This window comes from Sinocyclocheilus rhinocerous, unplaced genomic scaffold, assembly GCF_001515625.1.
Source record: "Sinocyclocheilus rhinocerous isolate Xijiao unplaced genomic scaffold, SAMN03320098_v1.1 scaffold491, whole genome shotgun sequence".
Lineage (NCBI taxonomy): Eukaryota > Metazoa > Chordata > Actinopteri > Cypriniformes > Cyprinidae > Sinocyclocheilus > Sinocyclocheilus rhinocerous.
This window is the reverse complement of record NW_015625034.1, coordinates 844,415-870,026: the sequence shown is the minus strand read 5'-3', so window position 1 is coordinate 870,026 and position 25,612 is coordinate 844,415. Positions and strand designations below refer to the sequence as shown.

General features: G+C 35.2%; 1 protein-coding gene across 1 annotated transcript; it reads right to left on the bottom strand.

Moving 5' to 3' along the window:
• Positions 1 to 18,293: 18,293 nt before the first annotated feature.
• Positions 18,294 to 20,448, bottom strand: LOC107748665 (DNA-binding protein inhibitor ID-4-like). Its single transcript, XM_016563569.1, has 3 exons — positions 19,923 to 20,448; positions 19,375 to 19,433; positions 18,294 to 18,362 (listed from the first exon to the last, which is right to left on the bottom strand). Exons 1-2 carry the CDS (start codon positions 20,253 to 20,255, stop codon positions 19,389 to 19,391), a joined length of 378 nt encoding a protein of 125 aa, XP_016419055.1. The 5' UTR covers positions 20,256 to 20,448; the 3' UTR covers positions 18,294 to 18,362; positions 19,375 to 19,388.
• Between the last annotated feature and the right edge of the window lie 5,164 nt (positions 20,449 to 25,612).

Genomic DNA, 25,612 nt, shown 5'->3' with positions numbered 1-25,612 from the left:
TTCTTCGGTCACGACGTGACATCTCCGTTCCGAGACGATAGTTTGATTGAAAAAAAGTTCTCCTTGAGTTCTCTCCAGCGCTGGAAAGCTGATCCGATATTTACATGGGTCCTACTTCTTGCCTAATTGTAAGCCTTCTTTTGTTCCGGAGACGTTTTCCTCTTTTGTTTTTTTTTATCCGCCATCTCTATCTTTCTGTCTTGGCTCGGCTAATGTCCATCCTGTGCACTAAGCGCTCTCTCCTCCGCATCATGACTAGACACGCCCCTTACTGCTGATTGGCTACAAGTTTGCTTTGGTAATCGGCTCGACTCAGTTTTCTAAAGCGTTTTTGAAAAAATACATACCCCACCTTCAACTAACCTAATAGTTAGTAAGGTAGCTGTTAAGTTTATGTATATTGGGTAGGATTATGGATGTAGAATATGGTCATGCAGAATATGTGCTTTATAAGTACTAATAAACAGCCAATATGTTAATAAAAGGCATGCTAATACGCAACTAGTTAATAGTGAGAATTGGTCCCTATACTAAAGTGTTACCGAAGTTTGAGTTATAATAGTTTTCAATAGTGCGAGTTAAAACCCAACAAGGCTGTAAAAGTGGGCTTACCTGTTCTTGTGAAAATGGGGTAAGACATTACACGAAACATAACCATTGCCAGTTACACTTTCAATTCATTGTCGCTTGGCAAAATAGTCAGTTCGTAAGCGTGGTTTTATGTAACATAAGCAACTTCATGCATGTGACCAAAAACACAAATCTTATTGGTTGGCCAGTTGGTAGTGCGATGGGATTTTAGAGATTAGAACAAAAAAAGAGGAGTGTTTGTGACAGTTTGAATAGATGTGTTTACAGTTGTTGAATCAAATTCAGATGTTATCACAGAATTTTCATGACAAACAGGCTTTAAGATATATGTACAATAGTAAACAATGATTTTAGGTGTTTTCATGTGATTCACTGTAAATATTGTCTAACATCTAATAACAACACAAGATATGAGATATTATTTCCATGTATTTTATTTAACACCATTTTGTAGGCACCCAAACCCTCTTACCAGTGAACGTCTTACACTGATCATTCATATCCAATTACAAACCAGTTACAATGTAGTCATAGTAATAATGATGCGTACCTTATCAGCATGCAGTCTTTCTTCCACAGCAATCTAAAATCCAGAATGAAATGCAGAGGAGCAAAACTCCAGCCATATGTCTGTCCACTATGATTAATTATGACCCTGAACTGTCATCAGCAATGTGACTGTGTTCAATAGCTATGATAGAACACTGTGCTGCTTCACAAGCCTCAGGACAGTAGATGCTCCAGGATCTCATGGTGTGTCTCACAGAATGATGCTCTAATTAAAGCCTCCCATATGTGGATAATAAGTGTATAACAGTCTGCATTCTGAGCAAGCACTGTTAGGAAAAGGAAGCTGTAAAAAGGAGTTATGCATATGCATGAAACGTTTTCCTTGTTCTCTTTATGCCTCATAAATGACTAATTTATAACACTCTTCATAGGCAGCACACGCAAATAGTGCTCCTCACGTGAGATTTGACTCACGATTGATTGTTATTAACATATTTCTAGGTTAACACGTGATAGTCTATTAAGTGTAAAAATAGCATACATATTAGCATACATATTGTAATATATATATATATATAACAGTATATTCATAATCAGCATTTCTCTTCAGTAACACTAAGGTTCCAATGTTAACAACCTTAACAATAAGGTTAACTATACATTAAGAATTAACAATAAAAATGACTTTCAAAGCATTTCTTAATACTAATATCAATATCAGTATTTAATGTTGCCTTAGAATTTGTCCAGAACAAGGTGTCTTATAAGGGAGCATAATATTTTTGCCTATATTTTGAAAACCTACGTATATGAAACCTACATGTCAAGAACAAGCACGATTCTTTAAATGCTGTCGAGGTAGGCAGTTTACTGTAGGTTTTGCTTCTGTCTTTATTTGCCTGTCTCTTTCTCATTCTATCTGTCGCCTCTATATTGTATTAGGAAATGAGGTGGCAAGGCTTGGAGTCGGTCTTTAGCCCTAATTAACTTTTGTCTTATTGCAACAGTCATGACTACTGATTAACCACCTGCTACTCTGTGCTCACTCTTCTTTTCTTTCTCTCACTTGTACTAGTTCTTTCCTTATTTTCTTCTGAATAAATAAATAAACGATCACTGATAGAAGCTAGATTGATTTGAAAGGTTTGTAGATGTTGAAGTTTATATATCCCCCCAATTAAAGAAAAAATGTATTTTGTTTCTTGCTAAAAACTGGATAACAGAGTTAATGGTTAAACTTGACAAACTGCATGGGGCTGAAAAATGTGTGATACCAAAATGTGTGATACAGGCAGCTAAATATTAAAAAATATAAATAATATTTTATATAAATAATATAGCTGCAGTCCGTAACTTTTTTGTGTTCAACATTTACAAAATGTATCTAATAAGCGAGTACACAATGAATCCATTTTCCAAACCGTGTTTTTGGCTTGTCCTGAATCACTACGGTACACCTATAATAAGTGTTTATATTGGGACTATTTAGACTGGTTCGGGTAGGTACCGCTGCGGAGTTGCCCAGTACTTGCCCCTGTAGATTAAATTTGCATACAAATAAATATTATGTTTTATACAGACATTTTTAAAAAATAAATACTTTTCATGCAAGTTTGATTTTATGTTAGATAATCTATCAAAGATATCTTAGGTAACACTTTAGTATAGGGAACAATTCTCACTATTAACTAGTTGCTTATTAGCATGCGTATTAATAACATATTGGCTGTTTATTAGTACCCATAAAGCACATATTCTGCATGACCATATTCTACATCACTAATCCTACCCAGTACCTAAACTTAATAACTACCTTACTAACTGTTAATAAGCAGCAAATTAGTAGTTTATTGAGGCAAAAGTCATAGTTAATGGTTTGTTAATAGCAAGATTTGGACCTTAAAATAAAGTGTGACCGATATGGAATAACTATTAATTACTTAAAAAAAAAATATATAATAATAATTTTCATTAACCAAGAGCTATGAGCTATAAAGGCATGATTTAGTTTATGTACACTATGTATAAGAAATGTTTCTTGAGCACCAAATCAGCATATTAGAATGGTTTCTGAAGGATCTTGTGATATGAGGATTGGAGTAATGGATGGTGAAAATTCAGTTTTATGTTAATATATTTTAAATGACATAAAAAATATTTAGGATATTATAAATAATGAAATTGATTATTTTAAATTGTAACAATTTCACAATAGGATTTGTTTTAATAGTTTATATATAAACATAATTATATATTATCTAATAATAATAATTAATAATAATAAATAATAATAATTATTATTAATTATTATATATTATATATTACATGAAACAAGGCTCCGCGTACAAGTGGTAATGTGAAAAGTGAATTAAAGAGAAAAAAATGATATTATTTTGGACTGTTTAGCTTTCTGTTTAACACTATTCTCTTTGTTTATCCCTTTATGTGCTGAAATACTTTCCTTTTCAAGGATTGCAAGAAAAGCAAATCTGTAGTTTGGTAATGTATTTCTCTTTACTCTCTTTTCGTTGAGAGACGCGAGTACTGAATTATAAGCTGTGGGTGATTTTGTCTGAGTTGAATTTAGATCTGATCAGGGAGTCTCAGTAATAAACACTGTATGTGTGCCTGTGCGTGTGTGTGTGTGTGTGTGTGTGTTGCTACTGTACTCTCAGCTTGTTTACCTCTCAGTCACTGCTAATGAGTGATCAACTTTCCCAGCGTGAGTGTCGCATGGGTAATTCGATGGCGCTCCATGTTCCCAAATGCCAAAGAGGAGCTTCATTAAAGAGAAGCCCTGTATAATCAAACAATTAGTGCACTGCCTGAGATGAATGCATTCCACTCATCAGTGAAGAATCATCTCTGACTGCCATGCTTCCTCCTCCTTTAAATCCGTTCAGATGATGAAACCTGACAACTTCAGGCTCTCATATCACACAAAGAGCATGAGCCTTAAAATACTCCAAAACCCTGTAACCTATAACACAAAACAAAACTCACAGAAACCCACAGCACAAAAATGATAACATTAAACACAAAACAACACAAAACAGTCATATACTTTCAAGCTCATATTACAGAGTATTTACAGAAGATGAGTAGCTTTACACCATGAAATCTGTAAATCATTTTCACTTTATAAACAGTGTGTACATACTAATATATATATATATATGCATATATACATATATTGTCACGGTCGGTGGTAGTGTGAAGAGCATGGAGCGAGGAGACCAGGAATACAAAACGAAGGAGTTTAATTATCTATTTCAGGGAATCACACGTAGCACAAAGAGTTGACATAAACATACAATTCCTGACAAGGGAGAACTGAACGGGCTAGAACTAAATAGGGTAGATAAGAAAAGTCGTTAAATTCATTAGACATTTATAAAAATAATTATATATTTGTATTTTTTAAATTTTTTAAATACTTGTTGATATTGTTAAAATGTAATATTTTAAAATGTAATCTAACAAAAATGTAACAAACAACTTATTATTATTATTATTAGTAGTAGTAGTATTGATAAAAATAATAATAATTAATATTATTATAAATTAATTAATGATATTATTATATATTGTAATATTATAAAAAATATTATAATATAATTAATCTATTATAAAATGTATTGTATTAATAAATAAAATTATAATATATATATTTTAATAAATAATAATAATAATAATAATTATTATTATCATTATTTATTGTTAGAAGCAAATTTATTATCTCCAATGGCTGTAAGTGTTGCTGTGTGAACAGCGTCACCATTCAGTATACAATATGAATACAATATGAAATTTAAACAACAGCAAAATAGACAGGGCAGCTAAAAGATGTCATTTTCCGGAGCAAGCTATAATCTTAATTTCATATAACAAGCAAATACTCTCAAATCTATTGAATAATACAAGTAATGCAGAAGATTTGATGTTTTTGTAATCATGATGGATTACATTTCATAAACCATTCAAACCATCTAATTATTTCCAGAATATGGATGAACCTCTGATATTGCCACAACGCTACCTCATCCTGGGGAGCGGCACCATGGTTATATGAAAAAATTCCAGAGTTATGAATAATACATGTTTCTCAGCTGTCTAAGCATATTAGTGATGGGCCTGAATAGCTGATGAGATTTACATGGGCCAAATAGAGCAGTGCCTTACTGAGGGGCTGTATTAGACTTAATCTAACCAGAGTGCAAGTGAAAACAAATTAATAAATATCTGCACTGTGAAATAAATAAATAAGTCAGATTGTTGTGCTGACGGCTGCATGCTTGACTGCATGAGAGCGTGACTACGGTGCAAGTGTACGAACAGCCAAAGGAAGGGGTTAAAGAAACCGTTTGCTAGTCTTGCACAGAGAAAGCATATGTGAGGTTTAATAATCAGGATTATGTGTTTTGGGGGGTTCTGAAGCACAGGGTGCTGTAGCATAGGAGCTTTTAGTTGAATCAGCATAAATTAGCATTGATGGCACCTTGCTAATATGCCACAGCTGCACTGGTGATCCAAATGCGGTTGCTGGGTGGAGGCCCAGAGGAATCTATGACCCCTCTTGGGTCCATTGAAAACTGGCAAAATGCAGGCATCAATTATCCCGATCCCGTTCGGCTGGTCCCTGCAGTACACCACACATGTTTTTATAGTCATAAATGAGACATTTAGAGCCACAGCAGATATTATTATTGCCTTATTTGGTCGGATCATTTAAGCAATTCGCATTTACCGTCACATAAAATCTGTTCTTTTATAAATATCACACACACTCTCACACACTCACTCACTCACTCACATATTCTTCTGCCAATGCTAATGGATGATGTGACATATAAAAAACTGCGGTTCAAGGAAACACACACACACTCACAAATTCACACACTCTCACACACAGCTGTCAGCTTTTCAGACGCACAGCTGTGTTATGTCAGACAAGCCTGGTCCAGCAGTGTCTCTGTATGTCTGGACTTGGCGCCGGTCACTGAAGAGCTTGGCTGATAATTGAAAGCGGCCTGATATTCTGTCAACACCTTATACTTGCAAATGACAAACCGCTGTCTGCACTCATATGAATGGACAGTCCTGGTTTGTACACTGGCCAAAACAGCAAAGAGTGACACGCTTTCTGTATGCATGCTAATCAAGTATGCTAATCCGTTAGCATGCTAATTGGCTTTTAAATAGAGATGTTTTAAAGAGTGATTAAAGATGTTTTGAAGGAATAGTTTGGCCAAGAATGAAAATTCTGTCATGATTTACTTACCCTCATGTCCTTCCAGACCTGCATGGCTTGCTTTCTTGTGCAAAAGGAAACAATTTTGAAGAATTTACTGCCCGCTCTTTTCCATTGAGTTACAATGAATGGGGACTAAGTCTTCAAAAAGAATGTAAAAGCACCAGAAAAGTATCATTACAGTTAATCATGTAAAATATATTCTACTATACTATTATATATTGATATGTACAGACTTCAAAATTGGATTTTTTCCCCTTGAACTTTTAAATATGTATTTTAGTTAAGCAAAGATGGATTCAATTGATAAAAAGAGACATTAACAATAGTATGTACAGTATGTATGTATGCATTTATACACACACACACAAACACACACACACACACACACACCCACCCACACACACACACACACACACACGCTGGATTACGTAATCAGATTAAAAAAATTAAGTACTTAAATTAAGTAAAATGCTTACAATTAGATTACATGATTACATATTATTAATACATTATTTTGTTCAAAGTCTCACTGAGATTTTTAATTAAATTAAAGTAGTGAGAATACATACTTAAAATGTTTTTTTAAAATATATATACAGTATTTATTATATTATTACACAAAAATGATCAGGCAACACATCCATTTTTATCACTGATAATAATACTGTTTTTTTTAATGTTTTTTTTTAAATATTCATTATATTATTACACAAAAATGATCAGGCAACACAACCATTTTTATCACTGATAATAATACTAATTGTTTCTTGAGCACCAAGTCAGCATATTATAATGATTTCTAAAAGTGACTAAATTTCTAAAAGCAATGTCTCCTAAAAATTTAGCTTTACAATTACAGAAATAATTTACATTTTAAAAATGAATAAAATAGAAAAAGTTATTTTAAATTGTAGCAATATTTCAGGATATTATTTCTACTTTATTTTGACCAAATAAATGCAGCCTTGGTGAGACTTCTTTCAAAAACATTTTGAACACTAGTGTATATTATGGAAAGAAGAATAGCCTACAGATTTCAAATTCATGGATTAAGAAAAGAAAATATTTAGTTGTAAAAAAAAGTAAGCATAAAAGTTTTGTTTTTATTTTATTTATTTTTATTTTAGTTCTAAAAACATACAAAAAAAGTGTAAAAAAAAACCATACATCACTGTCAAGAAGCTAATGAAAAAACATATAGTCAAGTTCTGTGAGAATCTAAAGCTTGACATTTTCTCCACTTTACTGTATGAGCACATTAAAGTGCTAAATGAGATATTGTTGGCTGAGTGGGCCTCATTTTTCACTACAGCTGCTGCCAGCTTTAGGGATCTTTCATTTCCTTAATACTAATGAGCTAAAGATGGAGCGAGAAAGAGAGGAAGAGAATGAGACAAACAGACAGATAGAGAGACGGGATGGTTTATGTGGCAGCCCATCTACCCTCACTCTACTGGAGATAATGTGGCGGGTGATAGGAGCCTTGGAGACCACCAATGTCCTCCTGCCTTCAGATATGGCCTGTGATAACATGGAGTGCAGTGGAGACTGTGCCCAGCCAGGCCGTAACTAGTAATATATAATGTATTACATTTTGGAAGTAACTTGCCCAACACTGGCCAAGATACCCGCTGATGAGAGAGCAACAGCTGGCACCTCTGCTGCAGCTTTTCCTGCTCGAATAAAGAGAGGATTATGGGATACACACAACCATCCTGCCCTCTGTCTGTTTGTCCTCTGAGCAAAATGCAAGATCGCTGTATTTACTGAAAAATAACATTACAGATTTACTGGATTTTGTACCAGGTAAAACAGCATACGGTGAGAGACAGTTTTGTGTAGTTAAATAGCTCAGTTAAATGTTTCCAGTTTTTCAAATTTCCAGTGTTGGTTTCAGTTTCTTTCTTTTTTTAAGTTAGTGGAAGAAATTATACTTTATTTCAGCAATGAAGCATTAAATTGATCAAAAGCGACATTAAAGACATTTATAATGTTACGAAAGATTTATATTTCAGATAAATGCTGCTCTTTTGAACTTTCTATTCTTCTTCTTCAAAAAAAAAAAAAGATTAATAAAATGAATAAATAAAATAGAAATAAAATGTATCACAATTTCCACAAAAATATTAAGCAGCACAAGTCTTTTCAGCATTGCCATCACAGAAATAAATTACTTTTATTTTTAAATTATTTTTCTCAGGAATAAAACCCATTTTAGAGTTATTTTAAATTTTAATAATATTTCACATTACTTTTTGTATTTTTGATAGATAGATAGATAGGTTTGTATATACTTGTATACAATTTGTACAAAATTCATACTCAAAATATAGAAAGAAAATTATGTGGCATGAGATTCCACAAAAATTGTCAAGTCAAATAAACATTACCATAATTCAGAATGTGTCCATCATAATTAAGTGTGAAAATATAAAATAAGCCAAGTTATTACTTTCTTTATTCATGAGCAGCACTCATTTAATTAGTTACTTTACAAGCATTGACTGAATGGATTGAATTAACTTCCCGAGTTTACAAAAATGGCTTGATGTGAAGAGGACTGAGACATTATTTCACAAAAAAAAAAAAAAAAAAAAATGCCGCCACATAGGGAGGAAGATTTTTTTTTTCCAGATGCATTTATCATAACATGCATCGAAGTTATGATAAATGCCTGATTCACTGTCACACATTATATTTTATTATAGCATCCCCGTTGTTTATGCATAATACAGTTCTGAGAACTGTGTCTTTAGTTATAATTGTTGTTGTTGTTACTTTTCTTCACTGGTTTGTGGAAATGACACTCACTGACTTGAGCTAGAAAGAATCACACAGAGAGTTCTGTCCATGACAACCTCCGGTTGCCACGGTGAGGAATGTTGTTGTTATTGCCAGCGCCGGTCATATCACGGGAATCCCAAACTCACAAACAACCATGTTCTAATGGGCTGCCCATCTGGCCAATAATCCTGAGTCAATGAAAAAACCTTTTTAAAGTGACCTCTCAACTGGAACAAATTAACATCTGAATAAGGTGCTAAACTAAGCAGCCGGGTCAACCCATAGAAAGCCACAAAGTCCGAATGTTGTAGATCAATGCAGCCATCGCTATCCATCCCTGAAATTTGGAAGATAAATAAAGGAGTTAATATCATTAAACATTTTGTATTTTTATCACATATAATATAATATAATATAATATAATATAATATAATATAATATAATATAATTCAGGCTGTCAGTTTTTTTTCTCACAAAGACAAATTTTGTTCAGACATAAAAGCATATGTTGGGCAATAAATATCTTTTGAGTGTTGCTTTGATATTGTTTCATTTGAAGATGTGAAGAATTGAAGTCTATCACGGGAATCCCAAACTCACAAACAACCATGTTCTAATGGGCTGCCCATCTGGCCAATAATCCTGAGTCAATGAAAAAACCTTTTTAAAGTGACCTCTCAACTGGAACAAATTAACATCTGAATAAGGTGCTAAACTAAGCAGCCGGGTCAACCCATAGAAAGCCACAAAGTCCGAATGTTGTAGATCAATGCAGCCATCGCTATCCATCCCTGAAATTTGGAAGATAAATAAAGGAGTTAATATCATTAAACATTTTGTATTTTTATCACTAGAAATATAATATAATATAATATAATATAATATAATATAATATAATATAATATAATATAATATAATATAATATAATATAATATAATATAATATAATATAATATAATATAATATAATATAATATAATATAATATAATATAATATAATATAATATAATATAATATAATATAATATAATATAATATAATATAATATAATATAATATAATATAATATAATTCAGGCTGTCAGTTTTTTTTCTCACAAAGACAAATTTTGTTCAGACATAAAAGCATATGTTGGGCAATAAATATCTTTTGAGTGTTGCTTTGATATTGTTTCATTTGAAGATGTGAAGAATTGAAGTCTATGGTTATTGGACAGAATGCATCTTCTAACTTAATACATTTGATTCATGAACAGAAGGTTTCATTTATCATTCCGGGCTGATGGATGGCGTTTCTCTGACATGAATCCCCTCGGGCCAACTCCACATCCACACCGACTACACTTTTCTTTAATGTAATTTCAGTTGCACACTGGCTTTCCACTAGCAGGTGTGATTACAAAAGAGGAGCATATATATATACATACATGCATGCATATATACAGTGTACACACAGTCACACTGAAAAAGAACCTTTGGTAAAGAAAATATTTTCACTCAAATTTGAGTAATAACTCAAATTGCTAATAAATTTGCTGATTTTTATTAGTTGGTAAGGTAGTTGTTTAGGTATTAGGTATGGATGTAGAATATGGTCATATGCAGAATATGTGCTTTATAAGTACTAATAAACAGCTAATATGTTAGTAATAGGCATGCTAATAAACAACTAGTTAATAGTGAGAATTGGTCCCTATATTAAAGTGTAACCCCTATAATCTTTGTTTTATTTACAACTTTGAAAACACATTTTGTTAACACTTTAGTATAGGGACCAATTCTCACTATTAACTAGTTGCTTATTAGCATGCATATTACTTGCATATTGACTTTTTATTAGTACTTATAAAGCACATATTAATGCCTTATTCTGCAAGACCAAATTCTAGATCCCCATACCTAAACTTAACAACTACCTTTAAAAAGCAGTAAATTAGGAGTTTATTGAAGAAAAAGTTGTAGTAAATATTTAGTAATAGTGAGAATTGCTCCCCAAACTAAAGTGTGCCCCTCATTTTTACAGTGCATATATGTATATTTAAAGCTGCAGTCCGTAAGTTTTGCCTCTTTGCATCTCTGTTTGAAAACCTGCAATTGCAGCTGTTTGCAGAATTATCTTCCTTGCATGGGTTGTGCACCGGCACGGCTCCAGCGCCGATGAATCTAATGTTTTGAGGAGTATGTGTGGCAGTCAGTGTGGATATTTACTGTACTTAATGTATTTCATACTGTAACGTATTTCATAAACACATAATCCTTTCTGGATTACAATCCGCCATCAAAATGGTAAATTTAATTATTCCAGCTGTGAGAAAAGGCTATAAACGATCGGCCACCTGCAGGATCCTCACATGCGATAGCCTTGTAGCCGGGACAACTTCTTTATGTTTACAGACGTGACGTAATGACGCAGCGGCATGCTCGAATTTCCCGCGAAAACCTACCCGTACCACTCAAATTAGAAAACATTATTATAAACGAACCGTTGTGAAACGGGCTAAAGTAAGGCGATAGTTTTGAACACTGGCTGGTTATGTACTTGCTCAAATATTGATTTCGGATCAACAAAAAAAGTTACGGACTGCAGCTTTAAAAAAATAAATAAATAAAGACTAAATTACAAAAAATGTATACAGAGTATATGACTTTCAGTTCAACTGTCCACACACACATATAGCATGGAAAGAACCCCCTGAAAAAAAAAATCTATTTCACACCACCACAAGTGGTTCAGCCCTTTCATGTCAGGCATAATCAGCCGGCGTATAACATGGTGCCAAGTGTCTGTGTGCCAGGAAACCTGTGGATGTGGCCCTGGCACCCTGCGCCGGCATTTGCTGTGACATATTGCCCGTGTGATCATTCCACCTCAGGGTCGTGTTCGTCTAGCACGGCTGGCGTCCCTTCCTGACAGCAGTGATCCAGATCCCTCGCCCTCCTCTCTAATCACTCGTTCTCCAGGGATAGGAGGGTGAATGGGGGGAGGAGTCATTTGAATGAGAGGCAAAGGCCTGGCATGGTTTACAGGGCTCATTTCTGTAATTCATTCTCCGTCTCTCAGGACCTGAACGTTGGCAGTAAATCCACCCGAGCCTTTTCTCTTTCATATTACGTGCCACACCCTTATTTACAGTTTTTCTCAGTCGCTTTGATGCATTTCTCGAATCATCCCTAATATTTGCAAAGAAGTATGCGCATTTCTCAAAACAATTCGTACAAACAGCACCACACAATGGATTACCTGCAAAAGCCTGTAACTTACTCAAAATCTTTAGTTCATCTCTCAAAAATAAGTATTTATATCAATGAACATATCAGTGCCATCAGAATGATAAGTCCTTGTGTCATTGTTCACAAACAAGATAGGCAAAATGCTTAGTCATGTTGTCAATATAACAGTGCACTCTGTTAGTATTACCTGACATAAACTATGGCTTAACAGTTTGGATAACAGTTACTATTGAAATGCAGAAGGCTGCAATTCTTATGTATGCCATATATCCATTTCAAAAGTACAAATTTACACATTACTGTATGTGGGATATTGATTGAAAGAGACTGGATAGGATTCACAGTTACACTTTACTAGTGATCTGACAAAAAAAAAAACATTACAACGTCAATGTGATATAGAAAAGAAATGGGCACAAAGGCGAAAATACAAAATTAGAAAGGCAAACACAGGAAACGCCCCTTAGGCAGAACTTTGCTTTTGCATGCAGCACTGTATGGGGAATGAGTGTAGTCTGTCTACATCTCCTGACGTGCCAGTCTGTCGGCCCACAGATTCTCATCTACATCACAACGAATTTCTTCCCTTGCAATGCAATGTGGAATTGGAGTCAAGTGAAGCATCTCACAACTTCATACAGCCAGGCCAACGGGGAGGAAATATCCATTGTCAGAATTTGTAACTCTTGTGTTGCCCTCTGTCTATGCTTTCCAATTGAAGGTTCATGAGATGCACCTTTGAGCTATTTCAGAGAACTGGTTTATCATTAGCTGATCTACATTCTCTTCATTAGTGAAGCTCTAGATTCACCTGCACAATTAATTGCAAATTTACAAAAAGTCTAATAGAAATGTGTAGAAAATATGCTTCACAATATATGACAACTAGATCAACCATTTTGCATGTAATGACTTCTACGATGAACTAATGCCTAGATGTTTTGGGGGTAAGACTATTGCACAGAGAACTATATAGTACATTTTGAGCAACATGACATTAGCAACTGATAGGAAACCACTGACAAATGTACATAATCAATTGCTTGAATGTACTAAAGCAATCACAACTTGGTCAAAAGAATGAGGAACTGCTTTTATGATGTGCACAGTTCATTAGATGATGTGGAGGTTGAACAAGTAGTTTTGAGAATTTAATTTCTGATCTGAGAAATGCACCAAAGCGACTTGAGAAAAACGGTAACTTTTTTTTTCTTTCTTCTAATCATTTGTCCTCCTATTTTCTCTTTTCATTTTCTTTCTTCTCGCCTGTGTGGTCATTCCGCTGCCTGGCACAATAAGAAACATTGATTTTGAATGAATGAGGTGTTTTGGAGGCTGGAAGAGATGTGCTCACAGCAGAGGCCTATTTCACTTACAATCAGACGCGCAAGCCCTCAAAGTGCTTCCATATGCTCCTGCATAATGACATAGATTCAATATCTATATCTATATTGAACCAATATGCTTTATTTATAAAAACTGATACTTGTCTCGAATGAATCAAGAGGCTTTTGAGCAGCGCTCCCCAAATGAAGTATTACCAAGAACATCTCAACCTCACAGACCGTAAATACACTCAGTCCAGAAACAGAATACCAGTCCAAAAACTTATTTCAACTCTAATGTCAGAAATTAAACTGAGAACAGCAAGGTATTGTTAATATTCAAGGCATTCAGTAACCTTATATTGATTTTTTTTATTACTGCATAATTTTGTTTAAATTATTTCTGTTATTTTCATTTTGTCCACTCATGATATATTACAAATAAAATGCATAGTATAATTAGTAGTAACATTAATGTTTATAGTAGCAATAATATTTATGATTTGAAAAATCCAGTTGTTTTATATTGACTGTTTATCAAACATCAAAAATATTGCACACATATATATATATATATATATATAAATAAATAAATAAATAAATTAATTAAAAAATATAATTAAAGGCATATATATATATTTATAAAAAATTATCTGAAGAGCATATGTGATATATAAAAATGTTGTTATTGGAAAACTATTATGAAAAGAGCTGAGCCTTTAGTTAGTTACAACTTAATACTGGCAAATCTGTATTCTAATCTCTCCAAATGTAAATAATCTTTCCATCTTGCCATATTTTCAGAGGCCAGATCTTGTCTTTGTTTATGAGTGAGTGACTGCCATTGTGTGCTAATAGCTACTTTAAATAGCACCAATTAGCCAGAAGCCTGAGATGTTCAATCACTCTGAGGCTATTAGCCTGTAATCAGGTGCTGTTCAGGACCCGACGTGTTCTGCTCGCTCGCTCCATCTCTCCCTGTCCATTTCTCTCTGCGGGGGGTCAAGAAAGCAGGAGGAAAGGGAATGAAGCCCCTTGATGACCATAAAATGAAGACTAAATGTTCATGGTTGAGCGGCAAATCGTATTGCGTTTTTAGTCTTGTGAGGTAGTTTTAATGCAAAAGTGGGCGATAACTGTTTAAATGGCTGCTTTGCATATTTGTGAAACTACACATTTTTTGGGTCCCCAAAATGGAAGTCGCTGATGCCTGGATATAATAGTGTATTTTTACAACCAGTCAAAAATGTAGAAACACCTTGTGTAATATTGTGTAAGATGTTCATGCTGGGATGCTTATTAAATGGTTTAAAACAGCTTTTTAAACAGTTCCAAGATTTTCATTCGCACCTGGCTGCTTGACTGCATTTCCTTCATTATGTTTTCTTTATTAAAAATAAATAAATAAATATTAATTTTAATAATTTTAAATTGTATATGAATATATTAATGTGTGTATATATATATATAGGCCAAATAAAAATACAGTAAAACAGTATTATTGTGAAAAATGTATATATGTTTTAATATATTTTAAATGTAACATTATCAATGTTGAAAACAGTTGTGCTGCTTAATATTTTTGTGGAAGCAATAATAAATTTTTTCAAGATTCACTGATGGAGATACAGTTTAAAAGAACAGCATTTGTTTGAAATAGTTTTTTGTAACATTATAAATGTATTTACTGTTACTTTTTAGCAAATTAATATAGATAGATAGATAGATAGATAGAGAAAAAACAACATCAACCCAATGAAGTGTGTCCAGACGTTAACTAGTAGTGTATAATTAAATTATAAATAAATAAATACAAATATTGATCTTAAAGCTATTACTGTACAAACTGACCTGCTGTTTTTTCCAATGATCACTTTTATTATTGAATACAGTTTCAAATGGACGGATGCGCACACACGCGCACAACACACAATGTCATACTGTCTCACACCTGTTCAAACAATCCCGACTTTACAACAGCAGCCCAAGCTGCTTGTTTTGATAATAACTCTGTTGGCCGAAAACATTTCCAGACCACTGATCCTTGTTTGACTGCTGCTCTGTTGAGCTTGACCAACGCTACACGGAGGCCTATTCTTATCAAACAGGATGTGATCATTTCCCACAGTCACCCTCGTCGCTGCTTAGAGCCAGACGAGGCGCCAGCAGAGAAAAACACCAAGGTGTACAATCAAACAAAGAGTGTGAAGCAGACTAACACACTTATAAACTGTCCGGCTTGTTTATGGAAAATTATTATGGAAAGTAATATATGACTGTGTGCGATGATGAAATTGATTACTGTTTAAATGGGGGGAAAAAAACAGAAACCTTGTGCGGGTTTCTCGTAAAAAAAAATATTCTTGGAATATTGACTTAAATATAGCTGGTTATATATGCTCATATAGACCAGATGATTGACAGCTGGGGGAGGTGTGGCTTATTCCACTGTGTATATTTGTTCTACACCTGGATGACATAAGCAGTATGTTGGCTTTGTATGTAGTAGCAACACACAGGTGCATTTTGTACCTGCTGGGAATGAGGGGCCCTCAGGAGCCTCTATTAGTGTGTACGGTGGCAGCGGGTCACATCTTTTTTCACAATATTCCCCTGCCCTTTTTGAATTTCTCATTTCGGCGAGGCTGAAAATAGCTGAGAAGCACAAAATCTGAGAACATGTGACGCTGTGACCTCAGAGCATGCTGGGAGACGCTGCAAATCTGCAGGCGGTATCTACAGTATCCCACGGACATCTACGGGCTCCGTTGTTCTTAACCTTGAGAGGGATGGAGAGAGCTGCTAATTGTGCAAAAACGCTTGGGGTTTTCTTTGGTCGGAGTTGATTTTACTATGCAAACAATGTGAAATAAAATGTAGAATGCCTGCAGAATCTGCGTATTTGGTTCAACTGTCTTATTGTTTTTCTGCATAATCTGCTCTAAAATAGATCGGTCCATTAGGGGGCACAATCAGAGAAGAGACTGCAGGCTTAAGCGTAAAACAGTCGACAGATAGGTAAAAATGAACAATGCAATAATAAAAAAAAAAATTGTATCACTCGGTTTGGAATATTCAGATAAAAAGATGAGTGGGTATTGTATCGAAATAAACCTGGTTTTCTATTGTAGATTGACAAATAGCCAGATCATTTTATCTGTAATATAATATCAGACAATACATAGTTATCTTTTGTATTTTTGTCACCGTGCGTGTCAGTGTTTTCTAACTGCGAAGGCTGCCTCACAGTTCCTTCAATGCAGTCTGATATTAATACAGGGCAAGAAAAATGTTTCAAATCTTTTTGTTTGCCAGGAACAAATGGCAAACATGAAAATGTCAGATGCAGGACAGCGAGCAAAGTGGAAGTAAATGACAGTTCGATATGTCTTGTTGATTGAAGACGTTTTTTTCATTCCCTCAAGCACTATGTATTTTATCCACTGTGGTTCTATAGAATTATAGAAAGTGAGACTTTAGGTCACGGTTAAAACAGTATACAAATATTAAAGAAAATATCGCAAATATACTGTTGAAAATGTTCGAGGTTGTGCTTCTGTGGACAAAAAAAAAGGCAAACTTGAATAGGTACAACTAAATTAGAATTTAAAATGTTTTCAAAGATCACACATAGTTGTTTGGAATACATTTATGCCTGATTTACTTCTGTTATATCAATGCTTGCATAAGCATGCTATAAAATAATTTTTCACCTTAACGGAAAATCTAAAATTCCTCAAATGATATTAAAAGCATTGTGAAATTATATACAACTTGCATTAGGGCAGACATGTTTGGAGAGGTTTTGTACAAACAAATGCCTCCTTGATTGATTGTTCAGTGAAGAATTATCTCATTCATTTCAAATAATTTATTCAATAGATGAAAAGTATTATCCCATGCCTTTAGCAATTAAGAAACAGTTTCTAAATATATTCATGCATCAGGAATCCAGTTACAGTTTATTGTATATGTTTTAGTAATTGTGCTCACAAAACGAATTTAACGGACAGAAAACCGAGCACGAGCAAATTAGTTTATGATGTGAGACCTTTATTAGCAGAACATCATGTAATCATTCACTACATTTATGTGAAAACACAATATTTACAGAACAAAACATTTTTGATAAAAAATATTTTAGAATAATTACAATCAGCTGGCTGAACATATATTCTCTTACACATACATTTATAGAACATCCTCCTTGTTATGTACACTATTATTTAAGTCAACACTTATCGTAGTTCTTTACAATATTAAACAGCAGGGAAATCCCTGTTCAACACAAATCACCTAACAAAGACGTCAGATGTTTACATTTCCATTTTGATTCATAAAGCTTTACAGTCTGCTGTTTTTAGTCAAATTAGATGCAGGGTTTTTATCTGAGGTGCCTTTAGTTATGTTCCAATTGGAATTCCAGTGGAAAGGGGGGTGAGGGCTTTGGATTCTCTGTCCAAATTCAGCGCATCCCCCACTGAGAGAGAACAGAATGGGCACAGGAGAAATCTGGCTGGCTTCACCGCATCTTTGACAGCTAACGTTAAAATGTTTACATATTCTGATTTAGTAGCTATTAGTTTCAGTGCTGCTCCCCTGCGATTGGGCCTGGTGTGTGTTGGATTCCCTGGTGAAGCTGGGCTTGGCTTTGGATGGGTTCAGTGCACACCTGTGAGAGAGGAATGAATAGAAGGGGTGTGTGAACTGTGTGCTCCAGACTGACTGGCACCACCCACAAAACAGAGGGCATGCTTGGTCAACAACCCAAAACAAACCAGGTCAAACAACAAGCGCAGTGCTACGCGGGCCCGGACCGCTAACCTCACGCGTATACGCGCTCCCACACACAGCTGCGGGCCAACCGCCTCGGACGCTTCACTCTGTAGCTACCGTCTAACCCCCCTCTTAGCATAGAGTGGACAGTTATTGCGCAAGCTACAGCTGGGTTCGAGCGGCTGCCAGCATCCAGGAACCAGAGTTACAGTCCAGCCAGAGCGGAAAGCGCAAGTATACAGATTGCCACAAAAACCGGCATTCATACTAACAGGAATATTACGGTAATAACTTCGATCTATGTGGTTTTTACTGTCACTGCTCTATTAATAATAGACATTGCAGCTGCATGTACTGCCAGCTCCATTAGAAGTCTGTTACCCAATTATCGTGACAGTTCAGCCCTGTTCTTAGGTTGTGGATTCTGGGTAATGAAAAGCATTTCTCTGGCTTTTTCCACTGCTGCATGTGTTCAAGCTTGAAATAGTCTTAATGCAGGCTGATTAACACACATGGAGTGTTTTAATGTAGATGCTTTTTTTGTATTGAGATGATAATTGGTTTAGAAACAAAAATGTGACAGTATTTTGGAAGCAACACTCTAAAAAGTGCATTTTATAGAAATCAATTTTATTTTAAAATAGTATCAAATGATTTGTATGAATTAACAGCCATTTCATGTTTTACAAATGAAAGAATGTGTGACACGGACTGTGATGAGAAATCATTTTAAATGATTAAATTATTATTAAAAGCAGTATTTGGCTATCCATAAAAACAAGACACATGCCTACACGCAGAAGTGCTGAAGAACCGATCTAGGATCGGATGAATTATTATACGTAACCTTACATGATCCATGGGATGAGTCCTTTAAGAATATTTTATATTGAATTTCATGTACTCACCGGTGTGCAACATTTCAGCGACATAAAACTGAGTCTTCCTTATTGACACCCGTCGTCCTCTGAAAGCAAAAGAAAAAGGCGCGTTCATTCTTACTGCGGCTAACAGTGAGGTGACATGAGGGCCACAATAACCATCAATAAGCTATTGTACATGGAGTCATTTAAAATAATAATGATCATACAGGAGATAATATAGCTATAATAAATATGCACAAACACACACACACACACACACACACACACAAAGGTTTAGATATATGCCTACATAGCTAAAAGATGATATTACATTACATTACATATTTAGGCTATATATTTTAAGATTAGATAAATAAAATTGGACACTAAGAAAATGTTAATGTTTTTACATTTCGGCAAAGAACAAGGAAACAGGCCTCCAGCAGTCTGATCTACAGCATCATATTTGGTCTGGTGCAGTTCATAGAAACACGCACTATTGTCACTTCCGTGCGCAACGAGGCTACCGTGCACAGTCAGTATCACCACAGTTGTTTTAGTGAACATTCACGGAGGTTTCTGGTCCTGCTTACCTGCTCTGTGTTGATTTGTGTGAGAGGGGTCCGTGTGGAGGCGGGTGGGCTCGTCTGTTTCAGGAGAGCCGGGTGCGTCTCCAACGCCAGCTGCAGGTCCAGGATATAGTCAATGACATGCTGGAGGATCTCCACTTTACTGACTTTCTTATCCTGCGGAATAGAGGGCACCAGGCGCTTGAGTCGGCTGTAGCAGTCGTTCATGTCGTACTGCAGACAGAAAAGATCCTCCTCTTCCATTTTGCATCGGCTGCGCTCCGACAAATAACGCAAGGAGAGCTGACTGGAGCCAGAAGAAACCTTATGAGGGCGAACCGGTGCGCTGGCCTTCATTGTAATAAACAAAAGCACAAAGAGCTAAACGAGAAAGGGGGGAAACAAACGTGCGCGGGACGCAACAAGAGGGTTTCGTTTAAAAACGCAATTTGGAGCACGCAAGAAAAGGAGCGCAGTTCTATCCTGACCACATCTCCTCTCTGAGTGGGAACGCACAGTGTAAAACAGCGGATGAGTTGAGGCTGGTCATATATAGAGGAAAAGGGGAGGGGCCACCGCTCGAGCTTTGACAGTCCTGCGCGAGGAGAAACCGGTCAGTCACGAGCTCCCGTGATGATGGAGCAGCGCGCGACCTGTAACTGCGGAGGTGCACGAGCGCAAATAACGTCTGTGTGTTTGTGTGTGTGTGTGTCCGTGTGCGTTTAACCGCGTGTGGATATCTGCATGTGTGTTTCCAAAACAGAAATAATGAAAGAGGTACAAAGATTTTCATTCGTTAATTATGAACAAAATCATTCCACTGTTAGCCTACATTTTTAGCAAGTCAGTAGCTATAATGTAAGTAGGCTAATGTATGCCTTGGAGCTTTAAAATAGCATAGCAGAGACCGGGGCAGGTAGTCACACTGGGGATTTGTCACAGATAGGCTATCTCAGTAGCCTAACTCGTCATTTGGACCCAAAAGTCGAATTATGAAAACATTTAAACCCCTCTTAAATTAAAACAGTTTTTTTTTCTGCCCTTAAAAAATTAAATGTTTGCTAGCTTTTGTGTCAAGTAAGCACAATAAAACATTACTATTTAATTAAGGGACAACTAGATAAAAAGGCAAATTTGAACTAAAAGTAGTAACACTTTACAAGAGGGTCCAATTAGTTAAATATTAGTTAAAGCATTAACTAATATTAAATAACGGTTAGCAATACATTTGTTACAGTATTTATTAATCTAAAAATACAATTCATTCTTAGTTAATTTTAGTTTAGATTTTAATAATATATTAGTGAAGTTTGGAATTAACGTAATAAGATGTTATGCTTTTCATTATAGTTCATGTTAACTAATGTAGTTAATTTTAACAAATGGAACGTTATTGTAAAGTCTTACCTTAAAAGACTGAACTGTGTTCTCAGGAAAAGGGATTTTAATCAGTTTCTTATCAGCGCAGCTTCTATTGGGGCAAATTGTCATGTGTTTCATAATGTGACATTAACAAAAAAAATTATTTTTGTACATGACCTTGTACACGTTTGCTGTTTAATGAATTGTTTTGATGAATTTAATGATGTTTTCTCTTTGTTTAGCTGAAATCTTAGACTGTTTAATGGCAGATTCCACTGTCACAACTTACCCCATGTTGTGTGAGAACATGCATCTATTCAGAAACTGAAAAAAAAAAAAAAACTATACTGAGAAATATGAACTAAAAGAGCCCTGGTCCTCCCTATATGAGAAAAGAAAAAAAAAATATCAGTGCACGCATGTGGATGTTTTGTGTCAACATGCCCTATATACAGTATGGGGTCAGTTACCTATTATAGGTTATACTATTTATATATAATAAACAAAACAATATTCTTGTGACACTGTTCCTGTATAAAAACTATATTTCTAATTGAACATGAAGTAACAGCCTGTTGATGACTATAAAGTTGCCATAAAAAAAAATATATATACGTATTTTAAAAAGATCATCATGAACATGACTGGATACTTGGAATCTACATCAATGAGCTAAATTAAAAAAATGCTCTAATTATGGTAGGAAAAGCCTGTTTCTAAAGCATTACTTATATAGAAAAGAATCAGTCTATATCTATTTGTAAACTTCGTATGAACTGTTTGAAAACTTCATACAGCATTGAAAGAGCAGTATATTGTTCTCCAGGCAAATACTTTGAGTCCAGACACTCATTCATGATCAGTCACCTTAACACCCAATGCTCATAGAGTCACAAACATTAACATATTCTTCTGTAGGCGTCTTTCATTCAAGCATTCTCCAGAAGAGGTTTTTGATTATGAAACATGGATGAATCCACCGTTTAGTCTAACTCATTTCATTCATTTTGTGTGCCAGCCAATTTTCCCATAATCCTCATGGTAGATTCATGGGTCTCGCACCACAGACCGACCGGCACCCGTCCCGTAATGTCCCTTATTCGCAGCAGTCCACCTTCAAATAGTTTCACATCCGTGGCAAGTTGCCAAGGCGATGGAAATGCCTCCCCTCTGGTGGCAACAAGTTTGAATCCGCTTTGCCATTCCTCTCACTTTGATGCATGGAATGGTGTAACGCTCTGCCTGGGTAGAATTTGTATGTGTGTGATATGTATTAGGTAATCATGAGTATTTGTCATGAAAAATTTTACTTGCTTTCTGCAGGTGGGTTGGCCAAACACCCTGCAGCTTAGCAGGTGCAAAGAGTTTGCAAATAGCGCTATCCGTCATGTTCTGAAAAGGGGTCCTCAAAACATAGCACTGGCGTCCTCCTTTGAAAACAAAACCACTTACGATGCATAAAGCCCTGCAATTAGCACATCACAACAAAAATCCTCGCCGTTCTATTCTTGTTTAGTCAGAACTTGCATTAGTTGGTACTACTTTATTTAAAAGGGAACGTGCAAGGTCATTATAGGAATGTTTACCACATCTCACATCTAACTCAGGGCTCAGATTTTATTCAGCATGCTGTTTGATTATGAACCAAATCATAGAGTAGGTAAATGTGCAATTTATAATGCATAAATATAAAATTAAATATATAAATAAAAACAGTTTTAAAAATTATTATTATTATTTCTATAAGGGAATATATATATATATATATATATATATACACACACACACACACATAAACATTTGCTGCTTAATTATTTAAAATGAAAAATGTCTGATAAAATTAAAGTCATGTGATGCATGTAAATACATACAGAATTTTTTTTTATATATTTAAAAAATAATTTTTTAAGTCTTTTAAAATATCATATCATTTATCCTTTTTATGACAAAGCAAGGTTAGTTCTGGTTGTAAAATGCCACTTGGTGCAACTCCCTAAAACATAATGATATTAAAAAATAATATAATATTTGTTAAAAAAAAAACTGACTCATTTTTTCAACATACATTATTTTAATTTTTACTTAATGGTTACACCACATTACATTTTTAATATCTTTATCATTTGACAGTCATAAATTAAATCCTTTGTTGAAAATAATATAAAAATTTACAGTACAAATCCATATGAAACCAACATGAAAGTACATTTCTAAGACATGGGCACTCTTATATTTCACTGACCAAAATTTTGATGTGTATTGATCATGTCTTTGAATACTAGGTTCATATTCTTTATGATATAATAATATTTTATTTTGCTTATTAATCTGTCTATATTCTGTTTTGTGTATTAGTTATGGCTCCTGATGGTGTCCTATAGTCCATGGATGGGAGTTGTGTCCATTCAGGTGAAGAGAACACACATCTCACTATCTCTTTCAAAGACAGCTCTTCAAAAGAGACATGTATATGAATCTTTGATGGTAACCTTTCCCAGAATACCTCTCTGTCTCTCTCTCTCTCTCTCTCTCTCACACACACACTCACACACTCTCTCTCTCTCTCTCTCTCTCACTCACTCTCTATTTCAGCCCCCAGGCAACAGGATACACTGTAACTCCTGATGTCTGCAGGCACCGTTACAGAACTTATCAAATGTGACTTTTCATCCTTAAACAAATCTTGAAAATTAACCTCTTTGAATGGATAAATGTCAATTTTATTGGAAGAAAACCAACCTTTGGGAGAAAATGTAACACTTTTAATTTAAAGGTGAAGTATGTAATTTTTTTGATGTCAAAATATAATACCATCTTAATATGCAAAGTCAACTACAAGAAATAATCTGATTCCCCTGAAAAGTATTATCTGTTAGCAATCTATTTGTTTGAGTGTCCTGACCAGCCCAACTCGGCAACACTGGATCAATCAATAGTGTGAGTTTGGGGGCGGAGGCGGGTCTATGTGTTTGTCCAACCAATGGTAGATGGGAGTGAGATGTTAATTTTAGTGAATATTCATTTTGCTATATGTGACCCAGGACCACAAAACCAGTCTTAAGTAGCACGGGTATATTTGTAGCAATAGCCAACAATACATTGTATGGGTCAAAATTTTAAGCCAAAAATCATTATGATATTAAAGGTGCAATAGGTGATTGTCTTCAGAAAAAATTTTTGTTGTGCTGGTTGAAAGTCTCTTCACATCCCGATAGCAATCATTAAGTTTAGAGGTGGAAAGTAACTAATTACAAATACTTTCGTTACAGTACTTGAGTACATTTTTAAATGTTTTCTACTTTCTTGAGTATAATTAAATTGTGGTACTTTTACTTTTACTTGAGTATTCAACTTCGCTACATTTATTTTTCACCAAAAGTACAAAGTAGGCTACAAAAAAAAACATGGACAAAGAAGGCACCGATGGAGAAACAGGGTGAGCTGGCGTTTGACCGGCACTTTTCAAACTCCTGGGGTGGAGCCCTGCGCTTCAGCCAATAACAGACAGGTCTGACTCGGTTGCAAAACCAATCAAAACTTCCAGTTCAGCTTGGGGGCGGGGCGTTCAAACCGTACTTTGCTTTGACTGTCAATCACCTGCGTTGTCGTTTTGAATCAGCATCATTAGCGTTTCAGTATTTTAGTGAATGTGAGCTATGCTCTGATTTTAAATCGTAATTTTGTCAGCTCCTGAAATGGGACATTACTGAGCGCTAAACACTCTCATGCAGTGCATGGTTAATTCATACTCAAAAGGAGGGCGCTCTAGCGCAGAAAGTCCAAAACAGCCCAGTAGAAGTAATAACTTATGACGTGCAGGAAATCAATAATATGGGGTGCTTCTCAAACGGAAGGCTGCATCCTACCAAGGCTGCGTCCTTCCTAGCTCAGTCCTTCAGAGTCTTGTAGGCTAGAGTCCTCCTTGGCATTAAACGCTAGAATGAGACAGTCTAGTAAGTGTGTGTGGCTACGTCACATATGTTCCCGCCCTCACCGCCACGGCACGAAAATACTAATAAAACTTAGTTTTGGAAAAAGACTTTGTATTACAAATCATTAGCTATATTATTTGGCTTTCTATTAATGCAATACAATGAATCACAGCCGTCTAGTCTCCCGGTGGCTTACATTATTGGCAGTTTAGCGTTTAGTGAGTAATTTACACCAAAACCAAAAAAAACATGCTTTTTGCGATTGAGATGGCCTTCAGCGACGTTTGATGACGTGGCAGCCAAGATATGCAGCCTTCCGTTTGAGAAACACCCATGGACAAAGGCATCCTGCTATGGCTGTAGTTTTTTTTGTCCTACCGAAAATGTGCCTGGAATCCACCTTTGTTATTATAACAAACT